Source organism: Meriones unguiculatus, chromosome 1 (genome assembly GCF_030254825.1).
Source record: "Meriones unguiculatus strain TT.TT164.6M chromosome 1, Bangor_MerUng_6.1, whole genome shotgun sequence".
Taxonomy (NCBI): domain Eukaryota; kingdom Metazoa; phylum Chordata; class Mammalia; order Rodentia; family Muridae; genus Meriones; species Meriones unguiculatus.
The window spans coordinates 162231224-162258670 of NC_083349.1; the positions used below are offsets into that span (position 1 = coordinate 162231224).

Genomic DNA, 27447 nt, shown 5'->3' on the forward strand with positions numbered 1-27447 from the left:
GTGGAAGCTGGAGCAGAGGTGAAGGTCTATCGCACAAGTCAGGGAAACACTGGACAGGAAAGCTCACCCAGGGAGACGAGAGCACAGCCATGAGGGATGCCCTTATGATCTGTGTTCAGGCTGTTCAGGCTGTTCAGGCTGCCCTGAACAGATCTGTGCGATGGTGGTGAGGGCTGTGCTGGCTTCAGGATCCTAACTGCACATGAGAGAGCAGCACGTGGATCTTCCTTGTCGTCAGGCAGAACTCTTCAGTAAGGTGGGCTCAGCGAGGGCTCTGTGCCTCTGCTCTTGTGAGAAATAGCCAGGAGCCTTGAGAGGCAGAAGACTCACTGAGCAATCAATCAGCAGCCGCTGCCCCGGTTCTCAGGAGGCCACGTGGACTCTCTTACTCGGCTGCAGGTACAGGGACAGTGAGACTTGACCCTGACTGAGCCATGCCTGCCAACCTCACAGAGGGCAGCTTTCAAGCCAACCAGACTGTGTCGATGCTGGATTCTTCCCCAGTAGCTTGCACTGAAATTGTGACTTTCACTGAAGTGTTGGAGGCAGAGGAGTGGGGCTCCTTCTATTCCTCCTTTAAGGTAAGTACCCTGGCTTTAAAGGTGGAGCAGGCAAGACTGGAGGGGGCTTGAGAATGTCAGAGTTGCTACTTAGAATGGTTTTCATTTTCTTTCTTTTGCATTCTTTTTCTTTTCTTTATTCTTAAAAACTAAGGAAGAGGAGGAATCCTTTTAAATAATTAATTTAAATAATCAAAACTTCATAGTCTTCAAAGCTCCGTACTGTGGCTTCTCAAGAATGCAGATGTGTTTTTGCTGTTTCTGTGTAAACTTGTAACTTGTCAGTGACACTTATCAGTGCTATATTTCACTCTGTGTCTCACTGGCAGAGAGCATACAGTTAACCCTAGAGTAGTGTGGGAAGGGTCTGTTTCTAGCAAAAATAGCAGGTTCTATAAAACTAGATATATTTTTTTTCTCAGTGCATGCCCATTGTGCTGTTGGATTCTGTTGTTGTTGTTGTTTTGTTTTGTTTTTTAAAGAAACATTGGAAAATTGGGAAGCCACATCCATAGAGACAGTGGCTGACTCCAATGGAAGGGAGGGAGGACCTCTCTCTTTTTGCTGTGTCTTCTCAATGAACATTAGTGAGAAATAAGTTCTGTTGAGTTGTTAGTGGTGGTGTTTGCAACAGGTTGTTGCCTAGAAGAAAAGAAAAGAATCTGAGTTTGATGGGTTTCATCTTCGTAGTATCAAAGGAAGATAGCTCTCATTAAGCTATCATTGTCCCCGGTTCTCTAGAAACATCTAGTAGACAAGAATAAATAGGGTATCGGGAAAGTATGAGCTTGTTGCTTTGCATATGCAAACACTGGGTCATGGGGCCATGTCACACCCAGCCTGCCTAATGTGTCTCATGTGAGTAAGTCACCTTACTAAGTCACAATCTGCGTGTCTGTCGTTTGTGTGCAAAAGAGAGTTCTTCCAGATAAGACCTAGTCACTGCTCTGTTTTGATGCTATTGCTGGTAATTCTCTAGCGTTCTTGAGATGATTTGGGTTGTACAGTTGGACTTATAGTTACCATGACATTCACCCTCTGCAAGACAAGTTCACTCCGTCCTCCCAATTACAGTGCTCTTCGGCTGGGAGCTGTCCAGGAAGTCAGGCAGCTTCTTCCTCAGTGGCAGAGTCCCAGAATGAATTAGTGTATTACATCTGGCTTCAGGGGACCCAGTCTAACAGATCTGTGCTTGCATGAACACACACACACACACACACACACACACACACACACACACACACAGTTTCGCATGCCCAGCAAAACTGCTCTTAGGCTCGAGTTCATTACCACTAACTAGAGTTTGAATGCTGCCTTGTGTGAAGCCAGCCTGAGCTCCGGAGTGGATCTCAGCAGGTTACCTATGCCCAGGAAGCTTGCGCTCTGCAGTGCTACTGCCAAGTTGCCTTTGATGTTTATGAAACCTGACAGCAAGCATACTGAAGGACTGGCCCTTCCCAAAGAGGTAATGATCAACAACAAGGCTATTGTTTTGAAGCTCAGGAAATAAGCACTCTTTGCTGAAGGGTCATTTACCATCTTGAATCCTGCCAGTGAGGGTGTTTGGAACACACAAATGAATTCCTGCACCCTGGCTCATCACTATTATTAGAACCCTCTGTCCCAGTGATGTCTTTGTCACTAGACACTGGAGAATTGCATCCTCTGTTTCACTCCTGTAGTTAAGCTTGTGGCCAGTGCACAAAGAAAACCAGAGGAAAAAAAATTATGCTCATTGAAAGCTAGGGGTGTTTAGTGTTCTGTTTCATTTGTGAGAAATACAGCATTGACTATAGCAGAAATTTTCTGATACACAAAAATCAGGGAAGAAGCCTTGGCAACCCAGCCTCAGTCTTAGTGGCTGCCTTTGAGCAAAAGCAGTTCTGCTACACTGTCCATACAAAAGCCTGCCTGAGATTTAAACCCTTGCCAGCAGTGGTTCCTTTTATGACACGTAATTCTAATGTAAAATGTCAAAAGTGTGCCCTATTTACTACTTCCTAAATGTGCTCCTCTAATTTAGGCTGCCTTTGCAAAAGAAACATAAAGTAGAAATGATGGCAGCAGTCAAAGAACAGAAATTCCACCAACAGCAGTCACCCTGCATCATACTTGGAAAAGAGCCAAGCTGTGTGGCCTCCATGAGGCGGATCTTGTCATTCCCAGACTCATGGCATAAATACTTGGTTTCCATCTTCATCTTGGTTTATCTAAATTTTTCCTATTCTTCAAGCTTCATCGGGGGTTGCTTCCTCCAGGAAGCCACCCACCCCCTTGTGTTTCTTGGGCTCTGGGCCTGCATGTCTTCGTACTGTTTCATGTAGCTATCTCAGACTTCTGCCACACCATTTCTAGTGTGAATGTGCTACAGACTCTGAGATCCTTCTATAGGTTTCACATTCTCTCCTAGACCCACTTTTCTAGGCACATGTGATAAATAGTTGGAGGATAAACAATGTCTGGCATTCTTCTCTAGTCCTCAACAATCACTGGAATGAGCAACACAACACTGATTGTCTCTGTGGAAGAGCAGGGGAAGCTGGTGATACAGCATTCATTCTGCCAGTCCATCCTCATGGTCTCTGCCAACTATAATCAGCAGTGGGAAGAGTACGTTCACCCAGTGCCTACTCCATTTCAAAGCCAATGGGACTAAGGTCAGTCTTGAATTCCCATGACTGACGCTGTGAGATTCCGACAGTGTCAAGATAAGTCCTGGAAAAATCCCACCTACCCAATCACAGCCTATGTTGTTTCAACCTTTTAGTCCACATCTCTGGGACTACTTTGCATCCGTGTTTTCTCTCACCCACAGCTATGTTGGTGAAGGTACAACATCCACGTGTCTGGCTTTTTGACTTTCTTCTCATGCTTAGAACCTTTCCCTTTCAGCCATTTCTAAACACCCCCCCCCCATTTTGACTTCAGCCCTCACTGTCCCACACTGCTGCACTGTCCTCTGCATGTCAGACTCCCCCAAAACTCAAAAGCACAGTCGGGTGTGAGCTTGCCTCTCACCTATCCACATCCCAGTCCTCCTCAGTAGCTAAGCATGGAGACATGCAGCTGTTGTCCTGAAGTTTTCAGCTGAGGCCTTGGTGTGCTTCAGTTTGCAGTTTTCTCTACCTTAGATGTCACACCCAGTTCACCTCCCCGTAGCTGAGAAGTCACAGCATTGACAGATTATCTGAGCCTTGAGAACCCACCAGTTTTCAAGTACCTACCTCATTAGAATATAGTTCTATCCAAACACAAGACAAAGGCAAAACATGTCAAACAAAAGCTTTCATCTAACAGGTGAGTTAGTTAGCGTTGTTTCTGGAACTTGGTGAGTGATGAGAAATCTAATTTAAAGAAAGTGGGAGGGAGATATGCCTGAATCATTAAATTAGCTAAATTGTAAAATAGTGCAAATGAAACTCAGTCTTATTAGTCATAGTCAAAGGGAAGAATGTGAACTAAGACTGCTAAATATTACCTAATCATGATCTTCCATCAAGCCTCCTTCAGAGCATAGTTTTAAATGATGCAATTAGTCTAACTATTGTTTGCATGTAAATGGTGGCTCCTGAGTGCTGATGGGACACAGTTGCTCACTGTGTGTGCTCACCCTCCCTGCCCTGCTGGCCTACTGGCAGCTCTTTAAACATTACCTTTCCTCCTGTTCTAACAAAAAAAACCTTTAACTGAACCTGCCCCAATTATCTACACAGTGAAAACTCCACTTAAGCTTCTGTGCACTGCGAGCTCTGTTTAGCTGGACAGCTCCTTTCTAAGATCCTACCCGCCTGTCCTGTGCTAACATTTCCACATTCTGCAGCTCTCAGTTCAATACCTTCTGCTGACTTGTCTGATCCTCTGAAAACCTCCTTTTCACCTATTTTGTACACCCTATAAGCCCTGGTGACAGCACTGCCTACGCTAAAGCCAATTATGGACTTTTAAATCCTCTTCTAATTGGTTTCTCTCAGATGTTCATTTGGTTTCTCCAATCGCAGCCTATGGCTGTCCCCAAGGGGGAGTCTTACTTAGCATCATTCAGGCAAATGTCTATTAAATCTATGTCCCTTCCTGATTGCCTCTGTTATGCAACCAGTGAGTCCTAGCATACCAGTGAGTCAACCCTCACTCTGGGTTACAGTCAGTCCAAGTCCATTTCCTGTAAGACAGGCATTGTTGATGACTTCATAAGGATGGCATGTAATTGACCAGCTCTTCACTAGTGTATGAAGAGGTTATCTTCGGTTAAACTTCCCTGCATTATTAACAAATTGGATATCAAGAAGCATAATCTTGGTTAATTCAGAGAAAATGCAATGATTGGAGCGATTGTCAGTCCAGGGAGGACTTTTTCTGGCACCGACTTAAGGAAGTCACCGAACACCAAGGACAGCCTCCTATGTGCATGGTAAGCATGACAGTGGTCATGGGTATCATGCTGTAATGTTAGCATCAGGGCAAGGGGGCACTAACTGAGAGGAAGAATTCCAGAACACCGATCCTTCTCTGGACCACAGTCTAGAGAAAGGGCAGTGTCCTTTTGTGACAGTTCCTTCGGGTTCCCGGTCCTTGAGTCTTTCTTTTCCTCTTCCGTTTGCTGGCTAAACCTCCATTACCTTATAGTAAATGGAAATATGACATTTTCTCCAGCCATCTCTGGGCTGCAGGAAAACAGTGGCCCTGTCTCTGTTTCCTTCTCTCCCAACAGTTCCTTCTCAAATGCATATCTTCATGACATCTGGGAAAATCCAGAGTCTGGTTTCTCCCAGTTCCTTTTAAACCTGTGATCTCTTCATCTGTCAGGTCCTTTCTCATGCAGGTCTCTTTCCAAGGAGGAGAGGCAATGCAATCGTTCGTTCTCCACATGTTTCCTCACATCTCATACCACATACCAACCAACACTCCTCTCTCTTCAGCCTCCTATCTGTGATAGGAAATTTTCTTCCAGTGTTCTTCTACATTTATAGCGAGGCTCTCTGATCTAAATCATCAAAGATGCATCGTGTATGTGTGTGAGGGGGAGCACATGCTTGAATGCTTGAATGTCTGAATGGGTGTGTGCACCTGCACAGGGCCTTTAAATTTTTTTTTTATTGAAAACCATTCTACATACTTTTTATTTAATTTTTCATACAATATATTTTGATGATTTTTTTGCTCCCAACAACTCCAGACTCTTCCCACCTCCTGACCCACCCAATTCACCCAATTTCATGTTATCCCTTTTGTCTCTCTCTCTCTGTCATAAGCAATAATGATAATAAAAGTAAACAATAAACAATAAAACAAAAATACCAAAATAAAATAAAAACAAAAGCCTCCCCCCCCCAAAAAAAAAATAAGAAAACCATGGAGTCAGTTTCTTGTTGGCCAAGTACTCCCGTTCATGAGGCCTGCCCTGGAGTGCGGCGGCTTACCCTGTTGTCTTGGTCAGTGTTCTGCTGCTGTGACGAGATATCATAATCATGGCAACTCTTACAAAGTAACTTAACCAGGGCTTGCTTACAGGTTCGGAGGTTTAGTCCATTGTCATCACGGTGGGAAGCATGGCGGGGCACATGGTGGCATCCAGGCAGACAAGGGCTAGAGAAGCAGCTGAGGGGTGTATGTCTGCATCCACACACAGGCGCCAGGCAGAGAGAGACAGTGGGTGTAACTTGGGCTTATGAAACCACAAAGCCCACCCCCAGTGACACAATTCCTCCAATAAGGCCACACCTCCTAATCTTTTCAAATAGTGCCACTTCCTGATGAGGAAGTACTCAAATCTATGAGCCTATGGGAGCCATTCTCATTCAAACCACCACACCAGTGACATCCCATTGGGGCAAATGGATTTTCCCTTTCTAAGGAGTATCAATTGTACATAGCTTCCTGGTTAGGGTGGGGCTTTGAAGGCACATTCTTTTGCAATGGAAAGAAAAAAATCACTTCTCTTCAGGTTGTTTACAGCCCTCCTCATGGCACATTTGGGTGCTCAGTACTGGGCTGTTTCTGGTACATTCTGTACTGGTACAGTCAAGGTTATGTATCAAGGGAAAGGGGTATGAGGGCTCTGGTGGGAAGAAGCACATGGATTGATGCTTCAGAGCATCACTCCACCCTCCTGGAGATAACTTCCTGTTTATGTGTGGGTGGTGGTGTTCAAGCAACAGAAGGAAGCCAAGAGTGAGAAGGTCACTTTGTTTTTCTTGAGTGAAATTTAGTTTCTCCCTGTTATTCTCTGCAGGGAGAGGTAACTGACTCATCACCAGGTAAAGTGAGGTTCTCAAGTTTTCTCCTTAGCTGGGTTTCTAGAGCTAAGAAACTCAGAGTACCGCCCTCTAGATGACCTTCAGGAGAGTCAGTTCATGTGTGATCAGTGGCTATGTGGCTGGGCTGGTCCTCCCTCCTCTACCCTTGGTTTCACAGTCTGACTGAAGCTTTAGCAGATGATCCTTTGAGGGACTGTTGTGATATTTAAGGGATAAAATGCTTGAAGCATTTTAAAAAGCATCAGGTGGCTTAGAATATGGTTTACTTTTAGCAATTACTGTCTCAGAACATAATCCTTACACTATTTCCTGATACTTCATACTGCTTTGAGGTGCTGCCATTATCTGGAAAAGCTTGGAGACACCAGGGACCCTGGAGCACATCCTAGTGCTTGCCAGCGATGCCACCGCATATGTGTCCTGGTGTGTGACAGCATACCTCACTTCTTTTCACTTCATCTTAATTTTAATGAAACTATCAAAATTTTGGACTAAGATACAGCTATGTAGGGGAGATGCCATTTCTTACTTTTTCCATTCTGTTTTAGCTTGATGGCCAAGCTGGCTAGAGAAGTAGCTGAGAGTTGTATATCTGGATCCACACACAGGCGGTAGGCAGAGAGAGACAGTGGGTGTAAGTTGGGCTTATGAAACCACAAAGCCCACCCCCAGTGACACAATTCTTCCAAGAAGGCCACACTGTAATTAATAAAAATAAAAAATAAAAAAAAATAAATATTCTGACCAAAGGCAAAAAGGAAAAAAGAAAAGAAACATAGAGTCCTACCTGAAACCTGATGAATTTCTCAGTCTTCTCAGCACTTTACAGTTTGTAAAATAATTTCCTTTTACTGCATTCAAGCTTCCTCTCTGCTCTTAGAGATGTTAAAATAGCACTCGCGTTTTCTAACCAGATGTGAAAATGATGCCTGATGGAAGTTAAAGGCAGAGAGACCTCCAAACAAATGAAATATCATAAAATTAAAAAGGAAGTAGGATTCCAAGCTGATGCCAGGAAAAAGTAAGTGCTGCAGAAATGGAACATTAAGCCTACAGACTCAGTGGTTTAATACACCTGAGGTTCATTTCTCTCACATCGCAGCAGCAAGCAGGCCAACCTTTATGTAGCTTCCAGGGGAGATGGTCCTCATCTCCCTGATGACCTAAGGCTGAAAGGACTCAGGATTTCACAGTGACCAGAGTACAATCTCTTCCCATGGGCATGGGAAGTGTGATTCCCCACACCCTCATAAAGGCTCCAAAGCTTTACTTAGTCCTTCTACAGAATATGACCAGAGTCTTGCTGGCCTTCCTCACATCCCCTGCTACCCTCTTGGCTCCTCTTCTTACTTTCTGCACCGCACACACCAGATGTTTTCCCACCTTTGTCTTGTGACACAACTCTTAGCTCAGTGGGCTCCTTGCTCTTCTGTGAAGCCTTCAGATTCACTCAGTGCTCACCAGCATCACTATCCCAGGGCTTTGAAAGCACTTACTGCCTGTGGAAGTTGATGCTTTCTCTGGACTGCACTCTGTGCAATCAGCAGAGAGCTAAAGAGGAGTGACCACTGCACTAATGGGCCAGTAATCTAATGCAATAACTCAGAAAGTAGTGTTAACATGACCTCAACTTTCTATATTCCTAACATACATGGAAGTACAAATATCCCTCATTCTTAGTCAACTTAATAAAGAACTTTAAATAAACAGCATATCTAAAATTAAGTCAAAGTGTGGCATTGCAGAAGCCGATCTTTTGGAGTGTGTTTCTTAAGTCCCGTTTTGGAGAGTACCTTTTTCTTTTGATGAGTTAAGAATCGTAGACACACTTGATGGTTGTGCTAGGTACTGGAGGTGCACAGGTAGATGAAACAAACACCTGATCCTCGGGGGGCTCTGTCTACCTCAGGAGACAGACTCAGGTGATGTCCACTTCTGATGTCAACTTGAAAGAAGGCGCAGTCAATTAGAGAAAGCAAAGCAAGTTGCTCAGCGCGGGGGTCATAAACATGTGGTCCTGAAGATCTTCAGAGAAAGCCAGTGTCCTGCCTAGGAAGCCCGGTTCAGGGAGAGGAGGGAGAAGAAAGAGCTTGGCTCACGTGCTTCCTCGTGATAATAATCTGGTACTTTTTTTTCTTCCTGCCAAGAAGAACTCTTTGGTGTTTTATTAGGAAAAAAAAAAGTTAATAGTTCAGAATGTATTTTAGAGCATTTAATCAGGAAAACAATGAGATAGGTGAGAAGGCATGCACATAAAAGAGCTGCATGCTCAGCCACTCAGAGGAAGCCTGAGACTGGAGAGGAAGAAGGCTCGGGCATCAGGAGGGATTATGGGAGTGTGGGCCACCGAGGAGCGTGGTTGATATACTGAGTGACACTCCATGGGGAAAAACTGATTTCCCCTTGCCAGAGGTATCATTTACAGAGAGTTTCTTGACTAGGGGTGGGAGCCCAACTATACTGCTCCCTCTCAGTGCTGGGGCTGCATTTGACTTGAACCTATGCTGGTCTTCTGTGTCTTGCTTCAGTCTTTGTGAATTCGTATGTGTGTCAGTCTAGTGTCTGGAAAACGTTGTTTCCTTAGAGTCATTCATTATCCCTGGCTCTTACAATCTTCCTGCCTCCTCTCCTGCATAGACCTCTGAGCCTTGAGAAGAAGGGTTTTGATGAAAACATCTCATTTAGGGCTGAATGCTCGGAAGTATCTCACTGCCTGCACATGTGTGGATCTCTGTGTTTGTTCTCATCTACTACAAGAAGAAGCTTATTTTATGTGGACTGAGGCAAGTACTGATCTGCCAATTGCACACAACAAATTTTCAATAGCAGAAAACAAATGGTTGTCATGGATAGGGGTAGAGGAGAAGGGCATACCTTGAAAAAGCACAGGGAACTCTTTCTGGATGACAGAATTGTTCTATATTTTTATTTCAGTGATTGTATTCATATGAAATCTCAAAGATGTGCATTAATACAGTGACTTTGCCTTTGCATATATTATACCTTAATAGAATGTGTATATATGATAACAACTTTCACAAACCGTTCCTTACTTAAAGTCATAATTTCTGAGTGACAGTGAAGGGAAAGCTCAGCTCAGGCCCCAGAAGGACCTGGAAGGAGACAGTAGGACAGGGCCAACAGTGAGGGAACTAGGCTGCAGGTGTGGTCCCAGATAGTAAGTCCCACAGGGCTGTGGGGTATTGCTCAAATGGTTCCCCCTTCAACAGCTGAACAAGGATACCTTCACAGTGTTCCCTGTGGCTCACCTGTTTCCTTCTCAAGGCAGGTATGTGACATTGCATGTTGTCTCTGTCTTGTGTCATATCTCAGCTTCTGGAAATGATGTTATTCAAAGGTAGGACTGTCACCTGTCTCTGACTTTGTTCCCCTCTGAACAGCTGTGCCTGAGAGTCTTAGAGAGTGAATGCAATCTCTCACAGACTCAGCACTGGTGCTGAAGGTCACTTGACAGAGAATTCTGGGCAGAGTCCTGAGGTTTTCCCAGGTCCTTTTCACCAAGCTTTACATAAAGACTTTTGTGTGTGCATTTCTTTGAATGTTTACAATACAAGATGAATGAGGATAAGAAGGGTGGTGTTTCTGGGAACCTCTGGGTTACATGAACAGGGCTGGGAAGGATGCAGGACACGAGCCTAGAGAAGGACCCAGGGAAGGAACAAACTCTTGGAAACAGCTGATCAGTTGGCCCTGGAGTCAGCTTTAACTCACACCTTGACATTACCCTTGAGCACTCAACTGAATTCTTTACCTTTAAAGGTGCCTTGGTGTGAGAAAATTGTCTGGAAAGTCTCTGAAGTATCAAATAGAGGTTTTTCTTTATCTGAAAAAATAGAGAAAGAGGACTGGCTTTTTGCTTCCCTATCTTTCTACCTTGAGCTCAGATACAAAGTGTAAAGTTCTCACCAGCCATTCTGGAACCAAAAGAGGAAAACTAAAGAATTCTCAGAGATCAAGGGCAGCAGCAACATGTCTTCAGGTTTCTAGTTATATGACAGAAAGCAAAACAGTCTTTGTTGAAGCAGTTTTACTATAAATGGATATTCTTTACTTTTAAGCTGAAAACCTTTTTGCTATAAAAACCAAGTGAAATGGAGATGCTGGATTGTAAAACTGAGGTCTTGCAAATGAACCACAGAGCCAAGAGCGTCATTTTTTTCCCCTTGGTTGATTTCTTTTTTTTTTTTTTTTGAATGTTCTTTTTTTTAATGTATTCTTTTTTTTTAAATTTTCATCAATTACACTTTAATCATTCTGCATCCCCCCATAAGCCCCTCCCTCCTCCCCTCCCAATCCCACCCTCCCTCCCTCCTCCCCTCCCAATCCCACCCTCCCTCCTCCCTCTGCTTGCATGCCACTTCCCAAGTCCACTAATAGGGGAGGTTCTCCTCTCCTTTCTGATCTTAGTCTGTCAGTTCACATCAAAAGTGGCTGCATTGTCCTCTACTATGGCCTGGTAAGGCTTCTCCCCCCCCCCCCCCAGGGGGAGGTGATCAAAGAGCAGGCCAATCAGATTATGTCAGAGGCAGTCCCTCTTCACATTACTATGTAACCCAATTGGACTCTGAACTGCCCTGGGCTACATCTGTGCAGGGGTTCTGGGTTATCTCCATGAATAGTCCTTGGTTGGAGTATGAGTCTCTGGGAAGTTCCCTGTGTTCAAATTTTCTTGTTCTGTTGCTCTCCTTGTGGAGACCCTGTCCTCTCCAGCTCTTACTTTCAACCAAGCTTTCCTGCTTCTGGGGATAGCCAGTCTCATACTGTGCACTCTTGAATAATTTGCAGGGCTGTCCAGCCAGCCTGTAAAGCCCTGACACAATGACCTGCATGGGGGGAAGGCCTGGATGTTACAGTTCTAGGCTCAGCATCATTATATGGGGAGAAGGAGGAGGTCATCCCAGAGGAGTCAAGAGGACTAGTCTCTGGGGATAGCCTTAAAAAGCCCAGAGCAGAGCAGTTGGCAAGTGGGGAAGGCTGTGCTGTTTCCTTAAAGACCAGCTTCTCAGATCCCACATATCTGGTACCTCCCTTATAATGTTCTCTGCCTTTTACATCTCTTGGTCTTAGTTCTCATAGATTTTCAGCTTCTCTCCCTCCAAGATTCTCCATGAATCTCCCTCCCAGAATCCACCTGAGTTCTCTGCTTTTCAGGTTCTGTAACTTCTCAGACTTTTCATGACCCCTCAAGACACTTCACCCCATTTGCCACAGCTAAGGCAAACAGAGACATTGTAGGGGCCTCTTTCCCTCTTCAGTTCTGTTTTTGAAGTTTTTCTGAACTCTCTCTATGGAGGAGTAGATGGCAGGGGAGGAGTAAGAATTGAGTGGAACCTTGTCCTGGTAAGTCAGGAAGGCTCCGCCTTACTCTCTCAAGCCACTCTTTTTTGAAAAAAAAAAAAAAGCATAAATTTATTTATTTATTTTATCAATTATTTTATCAAGTTTATTCACTCTGTATCCCAGCTGTAGGCCCCTCCCCCAGCTCCTTCCAATCCTACCCTCCCTCCCTCATCTGCTCCCACGCCCCTCCCCAAGTCCACTTTTGCAGCATCCCCTAGTGGCCTCCCTACCTGCCCTTGGTATTCCACTTATACCTTGCATTCTTGGATAATCCCCCTCCTCCTTACTTTAATCTCCATTTCATGCCATTAAAACCCATTTCATCCATCAGCCTATTACATGCATTTAAACCAACCTGAATAAACTGATTCTGTAATCCAAGGTCTTACCCTATAACTTGTTACTTAAGCTTCCAAATGAGTTTCATTGTGGAAGAAGCAGATAAGACCCAAGGGTCAAAGCAGATAAGACCCTCACAACGTGAACCTCCTGAACACTCCACACACAAAGTGTTTTTCAAAGATTCAGGCTGGGGTTGTGGCTCAGTTGTTAGAATGCTTACCTAGCTACATATAACCCTGGTTAGATCACCAATGCTGTATAAACAGGGGGGTGAAGGGGCGGGGTGTGCGTGTGTGTGTGTGTGTGTGTGTGTGTGTGTGCACCTATAATCCCAGCATTTGTGAGGTAGAGATAGGAGGAATAGAAGCTCAATGTCATCTTCATCTAGCAAGTTAATTAGGAGATTCTATAAGTTTCAAATAGAGGCTAAAACTCCTCTGCCAAGAAGGTGTGTGAGCCACGAAAGCCTCTGGAACACATGGAAGGCCTCCAGAAGTACTGAGAACTCCACTCTACACAGGTACTAAACCATTGTGTTTGCTCACGAACATTGTTTGCCTAGTCTACGAGTTAATAAATAATTGAAATAAACATTGTGTGCACTCTGATGCAGTTTCCCTCTGATCATCTGCTACTGTGGGTGATCGGCCTCAGGCAAGACAAGCCATCGATACAAAACAAGATGATCTTTGTCCAAGAATAAATTTGATTCACTTTCTTACACACTTAGTATTTTTTGAACAGTTTTTGCATAAATCGAGGAAACATGCAAAAGACATCTAAGAAGAGAGAAACTACTAGCCCGTAATAAAACTTAAAAATGTTTTCTAGAATGCTAATTCCGCCAAGCATGTTGTCCCTTGCAGTGCTCATTTGACTTATTCCTTTATTGATCATGATTAAGTTAAATTATGCTGAGTTCATATGCAAGCCCAAATTACCATGTTTTAATACTTATTTTCTATGTCTGGCACGTACTATACCATAATGAGAAGAGATCTCTGATTATCGTAGTTTCTCAAGGACATAGTTATAGATGATCCAACCAACATAGATATTTAGAATCCTAGGTCAGGAGACGAAAGAGAGAGGAGTGAAAGAAATGAAGACAGCTAAGGGGGGGGGGAGGCAAAGAAGAAAAAATTTGTTTTTAGTAATAAAATAATCCAAATGTAAATAAATGAAATAGATGCGACATTGTTCTAGGGAGCCCTCAGGCCCGTCCAAAGCTTCTCTACAGGCTCAGTGGGCTCAGTATACCCTAAGGTTGGTGGACCACAAACAGCAGAGGAGCCTCCAGGACAGGGAACTCCTGGGGAGCAAGGAAGAACTCAGTAAGGGAAGCTTAGGAACTGAGCAGGGATGACAAAAGAAGGAAGATGGGACCCTGCCACTGGTTACCAGTAAACATCGCCTAGCAGTACAAAGTCAGCACAACAGGCCTGAGATCAATAACCAAAAACGGTTTGTCCTGCAAAGGAAGTATTGTGGCATGTGTGAACTTAATAACACAAAATTGTCAAAACAGAAAGAGAGATGACTATTTTGTCAATAAAAACAGAGGGTGCTGGGCAGGTGTAGGACAGATCTTACATCAAAGGAATTTCGAAGAAAGAGTAAAATCATGGAACTGAATTTTTACAAAAGCAATAGAATAAATATTGAGTATAAGCAAAGACTATCTAAATATATAAAATTTTAATAAGAAAATTAAAATTGAGAATATATACATTAAAAATGAATACAGAGTCTTATGATTTATAGTATCTATGACAGTTATATGACAAATATAACATGGTAAAGGTATTTAAAAAATAATGTTCTTTAGGAGAGAAGATGGTTTCTAATAGGAACATGAGCAAATACATGAAATATGAAATTAGAACATAGGAAAATGTTATTAGTAACCTGAATAATTCAGAAATAAACATGAAGTTGACAAAAGTAAAGAAAATTAATATGTAACTAATAGCAACGTTACCAGCATCCTCTTACCTTGAGGAAGGTTCTCAAAGTTCTTCTGAATACAGGTGCCTTTGGGATATCAAAGTCTGTCAAATAGGGGGAGCATTAGTCAGGGTTCCTAAAGGGAAAAAAAATGAGAGCATCACACACACACACACATATTCATATATATATATATATATATATATATATATATGATTTATTAGATTGGCTTTGGTATAAGAAGTCTAGTAAACCAACAATGGCTGCCCCACACCAAAGAGACCAAAATTCTAGAAGTTATTTGGTCTAAAGGGCTGGACATCCCATTACTCCCAATCTTGTGTTGGAGGCTTGGGGAATCCCTGAAGAGTTGCTGGGTTTGCATTTAATATCAGCATCGGCAACAGGATAAATGAACTTGCCAATGAGAGTAAGGAAAGTAGGAAAAATGCAAAATTTCTTCTGTGTATGTACTTTGATCTGGGCTGCCACCAGCAGGTACCATCCACATTTAGAGTGGTTTTCTTGCTTCAAATATGAGAGCAGGGTCCACATCATTCCAATCCATCTCACTACTCCTTCACTGCAGCCTGTAAAACTCACAATCTTGGACTTGAATGACACACGTTAAAATTCAAGGCTTTAGACTCTAGAAGAAACAGAAAGCCTTAGAGTCATTTTCTTTGCAATTGTGTCTCAGCTTTTCTCCTCTACTTATTTTGGATTCTCTAATGCTCTTCCTCCTCACTGTAGCTTACTACTTCAATTCTGTGCAGCACAGAGTAAGAACTACTGCTACAAAGACTGAGATGGGCACACACTTCTTCACTGGCTCCCTAGAACATATTATAATACTACTTTAGTCCAGTTTGCCTTTGCTCCCCTCATCCCACCACCTTTGGGGACAGTTGGAATCTTTTTTCTTGTCTAATTTTCTTTCACAGCAACGCTCACCAAATTTTCCAATTTATATTGTTAATGACTGTTTTCCTATTAAATATATGTATGATAGAAAGAAAAATAAAAGAAGGAAGGAAGAGAAGAAAGGAAGAAAGGAAAAAAGGAAGGAAGGAAGGAAGGAAGGAAGGAAGGAAGGAAGGAAGGAAGGAAGGAAGGAAGAGGAAAATTCCTCACAGGAGTGTCCAGCAGCTTGTGTTTTATTTTATTACAGATGCAGTTAAGTTGACAACCGAGATTAAACATCACAGGGGGTGTTTGGATGACAGCGCCAATGACCACACACAGATGGGTTTGGGGTGTTCTCAGCATCTTCTTAGAAACACTGTGTGGTAAAAGATGTACATCATCTTAAAATTATTAAACCATAATGGTGTGCAGTAATCAAGCAGGGATATTTCAATGAGCCACATTCGTTTTCCAAGTTCCTCACATAATAACCCTTCTCCTTTTTCATAGTCCACTTCGAAGTAGTCAAACCTACATTACACATAAGAGATGTGAAGTACCCAGTCCTTTCAATAAGTATTCTCTCAAAAAGCTATTTTTCAAAGTGTACTGCCATCTTCCACCACCATTGTTAACGGATGAGACATTCAGTGTGCTGGACTTTCATGTCTAGGAGTAAAGGAAAGGGAGATGGGTCGGACAGAGTTAGGCATCAGCCTAGAGGAGTAAACTGGTCCAGGGTTTCTGCTGGAGTAACCAGGGTTCTGTCAAGGTGCAAAGCTTAGATGAGCGTGGTAGTTGCAGACAGACAGCTGTACGTCTCAGAAAGAGGCAATGCAGTAATGAACTTGAGGTTAAATGAGGTATATCAGACCCCTGGCAAAAAAATTTCACAAGATTCAAATTGTGCATAAGGGACCTAAAGAGTGCAGGCAGGAAAGCGCGAGGAGGAGAAGCTCAAGCAGATGACTAGCTGTATGCACTGGGTACAGACTAACTCATCAACCCGTCACAACTTGGTGGGCAGGCATACAACTTAACTGCATGAAGGCTGGAGTGGTCCAGTCGTTGTGACTTTGGATGCTACCCCTTCATCCTCCTGCAGACCCTCACCTCCCTCCCCGTGCCTCTTCTAGTCTTCTGGGACTTTCAGCCTCACATTCTGGCTCTGTCCTTCCACAGGTCAGCGATCCATGTTTTATGGTTTGTTTTAGCTATTTGATCCTGAGCGTCCTGAATAAGCTAGAAGAGTCAGATGGAGTCTAAGGTGAAATGTTCAGACACCACCTTCCAGACCAACAAACAAACCCCTGGTACCAAATGTTTGTCAACCACATAGCTCATCAGGAAGAATGCTATCTTTTCATTTCTGTTTTACCGTAATTACAGTTGGTCTTCCATAGCTGTGGGTTCTGGGTCCACATTCAATCTCCAAAATTTAGTAACAAATATGTCTGTTCTGAACATATATATATCTGTTTTCTTGTCATTATTTTCCAAAAAAAAAAAAAAAACAGTATAATAACCATTACACAGAATTTGTGTTGCACTGGGTATTATGAGTAATCCAGGGATGAAGTGAGGTAAACAGGAAGATAGGCAAGGTTTGTGCGCCATGATTACACCATTTTATTAAAGAGATTTGAGCACAGGTGGATTGTGACTGGAAAAAAGCTGAAACCAATTCCATGTGGGCCGTGAAGGGCCAAATCACAGAACAGTTTGACTTCTGCTCAAGAGTAGAGATTTGGACCTGATTTATCCAAATGTTAGTTTTTTATTATCTCAAGAGTCCAGAGCTTAAATAGCAATTTAAATGTTAATCCTAGTTCTTGGTACGTAGCAGACACTTCGTTTGTTTATTCAGCAAATATTAATTACTCCATAGACTCAAAGCACAATAGATTTTCAGATGATTTCTAACAGCTGTGTCTTGATGCATTGTGGGAATTCAAATGGAACCTCAGAATTTAATTGTTTCAAAGCTTCCAATCTACCTCATTTGTGGTTAATAAGGACGTCCTCTTGTGTGAAAAAAAAAAAAAAAAAAAAAAAAAACCATTGTCGCAAGAACCCTTGTAGAGGTGCATAAGAAATATTGGTGCCTCTGCTGCTGGTTGAACCTAGAGTTTCCTGGCAACCAGGGATGAATCTCATAGTGATGTGAACAATGTGAACATAGCTCCATGCTCCAAGTCCTTATTAACTGAAAGCAATGAGGGAATGGGAAATTAACACATCCAGTTAAGCCTGCTCTATGGCTCCCACCACTGCTGATGAAACACCCCAGACCAGTTGACTAGACATCTGACTAGACATCCTAGAGGCTAAACTAAAAACACATTTTAAGTGGCTATGAATAGCTTTCCTGCCTGGCCCCCTTTGGAAGAAGCACAGGTTTAAGTCTGCTACCTGTGAAGATGGTATGGACACTGAAGAAGACCCAGATGGACGGTCTTTTCTCCAAAAAGCAATTCTCCTAACTTAGGGCAAGACCTCGAGCAGACCACATCCCAGCTTCCAGTTCAGCTCTGGTTCTTCATTGCCAATCTTTCTTTGCTCAGTGCCCACAGACTAATGCACCTGGACAGCCACAATCTCTCCTCTCAAAGTGCACTTTGCTCAACCTGTCTTCACCCCTGTCAGTTCTTCGCTTGACTGCTTTCCAGGTTTTCAGACTTAGCTTACCTCGTGAGTCTATATTTTTAGAATACAGATTCTGACCACTTCACCTCAAGTCCATTATTTGGGATGCTACAATAGTGTATTCATACAGGTTTCCCTGAAAACCTTAAAAAATAAAAAAGAAAGAGAAACAATGTCTGCCCTCACCATTTGACTACAAATTGACAAACTCTGTGGTTTAGACTCCCATCTAACCCCTCAAACTGTAAGGCAACTGTATCATGTTAAAGGCTACATTTCTAAGACAGATTTCATATATCAGCCAAGTCTCCCACCAGGGTGACTGTCTTCCCTGGTTGAAACCTCAAAAGTTCATAGAGTGACTCTTAGTCCACAAATACTCTAGGCAGCCGGATAAACAGCCCTGATCTATTGTGGAGGGCAGGTTTTATCCTCCATTCCTATCCCAGCCATCTCTTAATTCTTCCTGCAGAAGGTCTTCTGCCAACTGTCTTTGCCAGCCCCTTGACAGGTTCAGATTATTTCGGAAGTGCTGTCTCTATCCCTGTTCTGGATGTCTATGAAAGAATTATGAAAAGCCTTCAAAATAATAAGACTTGAATTAAGTACCCACTTACACATAGCTTTACAATATTTTATTGCTTATTTTTTTCCCACAGTATATGAGTATGATCTAGATAACACAAGGTAGAAATCCTTCTCAAGCTCTAGGCAAACCAGCTCAAGAAGGTAAACACAGAAAGCTAGTTGGGATGAAAATATTTCAATTGGAATCACAAAGGTATCACAGCTGGGTTGCTGGAGGCTAAATAAATAATAATAATAAAAAACAGACTTTTAAAAACTGTATCATCAGAAAATGGTTTTAGGGAAGAATAAAGGTGACTTTCTGAGCAAGGGCAGGCAAACCTCTGGGCCTCTATGTCAGGCAGGTGGCTACTGACAACCTGACTGAGCTTCTAAAGTGTTACGGGATGAGAGAAGACAGGACAAAGTGCTGAGCGAGAGACTCTTAACTGTTCAGTAACTGCCTGACATCTCCAGAGCTGAGTAGGAAGGCAAACTCTCCACGTCTAATTAGGCATCTTCAGGAATCAAAGCTCTGCAGTTTGCTCCATCTGTCTCACTGAAATGTCCATTTAAGCATGGGGATGTCTTACATTTTCAGCATAATTAAAACTTCATATTTTTTACCTTTGATATTCCTGGTGAACCTAAACGGATCAACAGGGTTTTCATCGGGGCTCAGTACTCAGATGATATGAACAGGAAATGCCATGCTGTTCTAAGTAGCAAGAAATTCTGCTGTTTGCTGAGAACCGAGGCTTTATAAATTTATCATTGAACCTGTTTTTTTTTTTTTTTTTTTTTTTTTTCAATTTCATTTCCCAACTTGGAAAGCAACAGATATTTACTCCTTCCTGTTTTTGAAATATCCGTTTTCAACATCACATAAATAACAACATCCACAAAACAAACCATGGAAATGTGAAGGTGCTGACAATTCTCTAACCCTCACTCAAAGGACATGATGTAGCTGAATCTTTCTGTCACACTTGTGGTTATTGTCATGTGGAAACTGCACATTGCTCCAATGTCCAAACTGTGTAATCAGCATTGACCTTAGGCTTTTTCCAACTCAGCTCACAAGCCGAGCTTTGAATAAGGTTTGGATCAAAATGAAGATGAGAATTGTTTTTAACTTGAAGGCATAAAGTAAAGCGACAAGGCAATGTCACTATCTCTGTAGAAGGTGTGACAGAAATCCATCAAGTGGGCTGGCATAGCATGTGCAAAACTGCACCAGGATGCAGACTGCAGCACTTGCAGGCCAAGAGACCTACTTGTCTGGGCTGCACTTCCATATTGGCAAGGCTGAGCACAAGGACACTACAGCAGCCAAGTTCTGACAGGTGAGTGGTCAACATGGAAGGCTCCCCAGGAGTGCCCAGAGCCTGGGTTCTGACCAACAATGAAAGAAAAATATTGCTAGGTACCACATGGGGTGAGCCAGAGAAGCCACTCACCTTAAAACTGACAGATACACGTTAAGCTTTTGTTTTCCATTGTCCAGGCCTTCTGTGTGAAAGAGGATTCCTGCTACATCAGGGTAAATCACAGCTTCCACTCCAGATAAGCCTGCATGTCCAGAGTCAAGCAGGGTGACCAAATGTTTTCAGTTTCCTGAGAAACCTTCCATGGCAAACAAACCTCTCTGCACTGATCATCTCATTATTCAATTCACATGTTTACTATCACTTTCTGTGGGCCATCAGCTTGGGGCTTTTACTGCTGTGATAAAAGATCATGACCAAAAAGCAACTTGAAGAGGAAAGGCTTTATTTACCACCTTACACTTCCAGGGAACCATCAGTGAGAAAGTCAAGGCAGGAAGTCAAGAAGGACAGGGGTCTGGAGACAAGAACTGGTGGGTAAGCCATGAAAAAGCGGTGCTTGCTGGCTTGTTTTTCATGATTTGCTCAGCCTGCCTCCTAGGACCACCAAGACCTAGGACCACCAGCCCAGAAGTGGCGCAGTCCATGATGAGCTGGGCCCTCGCATACCAAACATCAATCAAGAAAGTTCCAATCTGGTGTGGGAATTTTCTCAATTGAGGTTCTCTTTTCTCAAATTACTCCAGCTTGTGTCAAACTGGCATGTAGCTAGCCAGCACAGCCATGCGGATATCAGACTCATCAAGGAGATCCAGACTCAGTATCACGCCAATGGGCATCCTTTCAAAGCTACTCTCCATCCCCCCACTCCTCCCCCCCACACACCGTGTGTCCTCTCTGCCTGACATGACATTCAACATGGAACCCTGTGATTCATCTTTTCAGAGTTGAGCTGCGGTTCTCTGGGGCTCCCACCAGGCACCTGACATCGTCAGTCAATCAGTTTCAAGATCGATCAGCTGTAAGCCAGAAATCACAGAACCGAAGGCAGTCTGGATTTGGACTTTGACAATTCTAAATTGAGGCCGTAGGTGGGCCTCGGTAGGAAAAAAAAAATCTTGTTCCAAGAAGAGAACTGACTTCCCCAGTTGTTCTCTTATCTCCATGTGCACACCATGAAATGCACGAGTGTGCACAGACACGCGCACAAACAGATAATACATAAATCAATGTAAAATACTTTTAAAAAGAGAAAAGTACGAATTTTCAAGTGTGGTTTCAACCCAGTATCTGACTAGAATTCTGCTTCATGTGACCACTAGGGGGCATTTAGTCCTCAACTATAGTCTGTGAAGGTCAACGCTTTTGGTCGCCATCGGGATGGGGTGTAGGTAGGGTCACAGGGCAGAGACCCTGCTAAGCTCAGGAGACAGGACAACAGATTGGTACAGATAGCAGGGTGAACACGGGGAATCTGAGCACCGTTAGTGAGCTGTCACCCTCAGAACTACCCAGAAACTGAAGAGAGCCTGTAGCCCTTTTTAGAACACTGGGCATCCAGCACTGAGCTAGATCCCTCCTCTTCATCACGGCTGACCATCAAGTTAGTCTAAGATGCTTTTTTACTTTTCTAATTATTCTCTAAATAAGGAAATCCAAGTCCGAGAGTTTCTCACTTACATTATATCTCACCTGAACACGCACCAACGCCTTTGAATTCAGTCAGGCTCTACTACTCCACTGAGCTCTGTGTGAGTTGCTATTCCTGCAACACCGTTTCCTCCACTCCTGATGTTATGACTCCCCAAATCCCCACGTTATCCCTGTGTGTGTGTGTGTGTGTGTGTGTGTGTGTGTGTGTGTGTGTGTGTAAAACATTAGCCTTCATCTTAGTTTCCATAATTTCATAGGGTTAAACTTAATAGGAAACACCTGTCTCATGTTTTATTATTCTTTGTGGCATCAATACTTTAGGCTGTGTATGGTACACAGTGAATGATTAATAGATCATGTATGAACTCATAAATAAGTTAAAAAAAAATAAACTCACAGGAAGAGCCTGGATATCAATAGGAGTGCACTTCCTCCACCTGGACATTTCCTGAAGACAACTTTAGACATGCAGGACCTGCCTGGGCTATTTGCACAGTATCTACGCATCAAACCCCAAGGAGAAGAAAGCTGGATTTGCCTGCTGAGCGCTTCGTACCTACAAATCTAAACTCAAACTCTAATGCAAGTCCAGCCCCAGCTCACACTGACTTCCCAGCACTCCTGAGGGTTGACTTGAATTTCATTGACATAGCAAAGCAGTCATTTGGTTATAGCTACAGTCCCTGCATGCTCACAGTGGAGCCGATTTGAGCCCCAAGCCAATTCGGAGCTAGGATGCCTCAGCTTGGAATGTTCTGCTCATATATACAGATCTGGCCTTTACTGTAGTCCCAATGGGCCAAAAATTAACATCTGTAAATGTATCTTTTGCTGCTACCACTGTATTTGCCCACTTACCATGTACACAGTGGACCATTCATAGCCTTCACTGTTGCCTTTTCTGGAGATGAGTTCTGACTGCACTCACTACAGGTGGGGTTCTGTGTGAAGGAAGAAGAAAATGAAAGATTTAAACAGAAAAGATAACACGGAGTTTAGTTCAGAGAACCTGAGTTCTCTTGCTCAGGTCCCCTCCTCTTTTGAGTTGTCTCTGGAAGGCCATCAGAGAGTAAATATTCTGTATCAAAAACAGAAACTAGAAAGCCAGAGTAGAAGGCATGGCTTCTGATCTCAGCTACTTGGGAAATTAGAAAGGAGACTGGCACGTTTAAGACCCGTCTGGGTTACACACAAAGTTTAGTCAAGCCTGAATAACTCAGTGGTTATGTCTCAAAATGAAAAGGAAAAAAATGAGGGCTGTGGACATGCTCAGCACTTGAATGCTTACTGACACCAGCAAGGTCCTAAATTCAGTCCAAACAAAAAAGCAGAATAAGAGGAAAATGAAATTAATACCTTACCTGATGGAGGGCTGAAAGAATTCCTGAAGACTGCATGAGTAATTCTGGGTACAAGACTGACTTGAAGTTGTCTCCCTGAGGAGCCTCCAGATCTCTGCCCTGGAGGCTGAGCAGGTTCCAGGGTGGAGCTTTCTGTGAGGAATGCCACACACTTCACAGTGGGGCACTATGCCCAATGTCCTCTTCCAGGTTATAAGTCATGGATGCCTGGCCAGCTAATTCTTCTGCAGGACCACAGATTGTTCTAGTGAAAACCAAGTCTGTGGTGAGGGCAGCACTGGTTTCTCCTCACCCCACTGTTTCTCCTCAGTTGTCCTCAGTTCACTCACCATGAATAGGAGGAAATGTCACAAGCAACCTAACTTTCCCTTCCTTTTCCACATGAGGTTGAATGTGACCAACAGATACCAACAAACTCCTAGGCAAGTGTAGAAACAAATCACTCCTCCAGCCCATCATACAGGCTGTGAAAAAATATGGGGCATGTACAGAACCAAATAGTTTTCATGAAAGGAAATTGCTTGAGTTGTCAAAGTGTTTCCCTCTACAAAACTTATTTTCTGAATGAAACGGAACTCTTAGAAACCCATCTATATTCTCAGGAGACTTGAACAGACACTGCATTAAAAGGGAGGGCATGGATGAGTACAGAAAAAAATATTGTTTTAACATGAAAAGAACATTATTTCAAAAACCTAGAGTGAGAAGATAACTTGATAAGTAAGATAAGCGAGCACTCAATAAAGTCTCATAAAATTCCCAGTATCGGATGGAGAGCTAACTACGATCGGCACAGGCAGAGGAGAAATGCAGAGAATCTAGGAGGTCCTACCCAGAGCAGAGAACAGAGGAGACATGGGCAGGAAAATCAGAATAGAATTCAATTTACCTGACTCTTACAGTTGAGCCTTTTAATAATAAAAGCGATGTCAGAAAGATTCACAGTGAAAGTAGACATAACCTAAATAATGTTGTGTCTAAATCTCAAAGATATTGAAAGGAAAGACCAAAGCACCAGATGTCTAACTAAAAAAAAAAATGAGTTGCTGCAAAGACAAAGAAAACCCCAAAAGCAAGGCCGTTCTGCACATCCACATCTGTAACGCACATCTGCAGGTTACAAACAGAACCCATTTTCTTCCCCCATCATCAGCTGCTGTGAAGGTACAGGAGAATTCCCTTTACCACAGATGGTTCAGATCTTACCCTAAACTTCCTATGCAAAGCAAAGAAAACTGTAGCCATAAATTAAGCAAAACAAGCATGGTCTTAAAAGAAATAATGAATAGCTAAATAAGTCTTGATTTTTGCCACTTTATTAAATGTGCCTGTTAATGTCTGTTAAAGTGTGTGAATCTGAAGAGTAAAACTCACAGATGATTTCAGCAGAACTCAGGGGCTTGGCCACGGGTAATGGAACATAAATAATTTCCAAATTGGGCAGCTTTGAGAAATACATAAAGTGGATTGCTGCCATGTAAACCGTCATTTGTCCATTGGGGAAAAAAATTAAATAAAAGATACAATTTCCAAAAGAAAATTTAAATAGGGCAAGTGATAAAATGTCAGCGAAGCCTGAGTTGTACTTTGGCATCATATCATCAAGGGATGATGTGGTTCTTCACTCCCCATCGTCTCCATACCTAGAATCATGTGCAAAAGGTAGGTGGGACAGCACTGTCCCTAACAGCTACAAGCCATGTGTCTATTAAAGTGAATGGACTAAATGAACAGGAAGACAGAGGAGATGGCTCAGGTGGTAAAGAACTTACTTGTAAGTCCCAGAAACCACGTAAAACAGGAGAGATTTGATAGCCACTTGCAATCCCAGCAGTTTGGAGGTGGAGATAGAGAACAGACTCAAGAGCTCCAATTTAAAATAGTTAAATAAAAGGAGACTATTCAGAGAATCCACCCACTGTCAACTTTGGGTGTCAACATGTACACACAAATGCACACATCACATCTCTTTCTCTCTCTCTTTCTCATAAACACACACACACATACACACCAGAGAGCTGTACTTAAATGAATACCCACAGACACACAAAATAAGAGAATTATAAATAAATTGAAATATAGTCATACTATATTGCAATAAAACTATATTACTATATTACAATAAAACTCTACAACCATTCAACGACATTGATGGCTGTCATCATTATAAAAACAAAAGGGCAAGAGGCTACAATTGAGATGTGTCTTAAATGTGTCCCGCCCTCCAGGGTTAATATACAACCTTTTTCTCCAGTGTGGTGATGTGGTGGCTGAATCTTAATGAATCTTAATGACCTTACAGCAGGCACTTAAGCTACAACAGCTTAATTCCAGTGGTGACTGGGAGGAATTGTTGGAGAGAAGGAGAGACTTGGTCCCCGTGTGTCCTGGGTCAAATCATGCATGCTCCTTGTCTCACCATATGATCTTTCTCTCATCAATATTCCCACCATGATGGTATCTGCCAATTTGTAATGTAGCCAGGAGCCCTCATAGTCAAACAGATGCAGATTAGGTATTATTCTCTTGAATCACCAAGGCTTTGGGTGAGTGAACTGTTTTATGCATGACCCAGCATCAGGTATTTGCTATGGCAATCAAAGACAGGCAAAAACACGAAGTGTAAAGACTATACACGGTGCGGCTGGAGAGACGGCTTAGTTGGTAAAGCCCTTGTTTCACAACATGAGGATTTGAGTTTAGCTTTCCAGCATCTACACAATTGGAAAACATGGCTGAAACCTAAGTCCTGGGAGGAAGGAGGTATACACACAAGTAGATCATACGCGGTAAATATTTGTCACTCCCAAAACTGAACGTATTAATAAAAAAATTGCTCCTGTCTTTGCAAGGATGCTGGAAATGCTAATTTCCACTCCCCCCCCCAACTGTTTGGGTTGATCTGGAGCTATTGCATATTCAAATCTTAACTGCTCGCTCTCCAAGATCCTTACTGCCCTACGAGTAAATTTTCACATATCTGAAATGACATTGTGTGAACTTGCCTCCCAAATTATCCCTGATTGGCTAATAAAGTTGCCTAAAGCCTGAGCTGAAGAGAAAAGAGAGATAGGCAGCATGAAGGTTCAGGGCTTGTGGGATCACAGAACGACCATGAGGAAGAGAGAGAAAGGAGGAAGAAAGGAGCAGCTTGCCATGGTTTAGCGTAGCCAGGAGGATGTGGCCGAGAGCATTTGCTCTGAGGACTGGCCTGATGGGGCAGAAGCAGCCAAGGTGGAACATGTGAAAGTATGAGTGGGGATTTGGGCTGACAAGCTAGCTAAAAGAGTTTATATCTGCCAAGCTCCAGTGCTTTAAGGCTTGCCACAAATCTAACAGTCTCTGTGTCTTTTACTTATGAAGGAGCTGGTTAAGGAATAACTGCCACTGTATTAATAACCAACATTAATTAATATTAATAGAATAATTAATTCCTCTCATACCCAGCAGGGTGAAGAATTGATGCACAAGTTAGTTGGTAATCCTGCAATATGGTTTAATTCTACTACTTCTTTGATTGCAATCTTTCACACCTAGGGATGCATTCTATTGGAATTAGATGCTTGTAATAAATGTTTGTAGAATTTTAAAAATTAGCTGAACCCCAATAGAGAGACAATTTAATAGTTTTCAATGTATCTTAGTATTAGAAGGCAGGATTCTCCTAAATAGGTTAGATGAAGTGATTTTCTGCTATTACGGCCCAACTGGCAGAGCAAGAATGCTAACTTAGATCAGATGTTTGACAATGAGTTAGTTTTTCAATGGTTTCACCTATAAACCGAGAAAAAAACTCTCTTCTTTGGCTGCCTGGACGATTGAATCAGGAGATCTATGTCAAATGTCAGGATGTTCTTGGTTCAATATACTATGATGTAAGAAAAAGCGAGTTCCCAAGAATAACTTTGGAAACAAACAAAGTTGTAAACTGTTAGGAAGCATATTCTAACACCTCAGTTAGACACGCATGATTTTAGTACCTTTTTTGTTTGTATATATTTTTAAAGTATTATTGTTGTTATTATTTACAAATTTATTCACTTTGTGTCCCAGTTGTAGCCCCCTCCCTCCCTCCCTCATCTCCACCCAGTCCCTCCTCTATCCCTCTTCACTGGTCCACTGATAGGGCAAGTCCTCTTGCCTTCTCTGGGTCCTTTAATATCCCCCTTCATTTGTAAGATTCCCTGCATCTGTCCAAAGTTTGGGTGTTAGTCTCTGCATCTGCTTTGATCCCCTGTTGGCTGGAGTCTTTTAGAGGACATCTGTGGTAGGCTCCAGTCCTGTTTCCTCTCTTCTACCGCTTCCATTGTCTAACCTGTTTTCCCTTATGAATGAGAATTAAACATCTTCCCTAGGGTTCTTTTTATAGTTTAGCTTCTTTAGTAGATTTTAGCATGTTTATCTGATATAATATGGTAACTATCCACTTATAAATGAGTTTATACCATGAATGTCTCTCTGCTTCTAAGATGATCTTTTCTAGTTTCATCCCTTTGCCTGAAAATTCCATGATTTCCTTGTT

The 27447-nt window shown here is 42.6% G+C and overlaps 1 protein-coding gene across 1 annotated transcript in view; it reads left to right on the top strand.

Moving 5' to 3' along the window:
- The first annotated feature begins 202 nt into the window (after positions 1-202).
- The window catches only part of Npsr1 (neuropeptide S receptor 1), a 211111-nt gene continuing 183866 nt past the window's right edge, over positions 203-27447 (top strand). The window contains exon 1 of the mRNA XM_021661948.2: positions 203-581. Within this exon, the coding sequence (XP_021517623.1) occupies positions 435-581 (147 nt within the window). The 5' untranslated portion in view covers positions 203-434. The remainder of the gene's footprint in view (positions 582-27447) is intronic.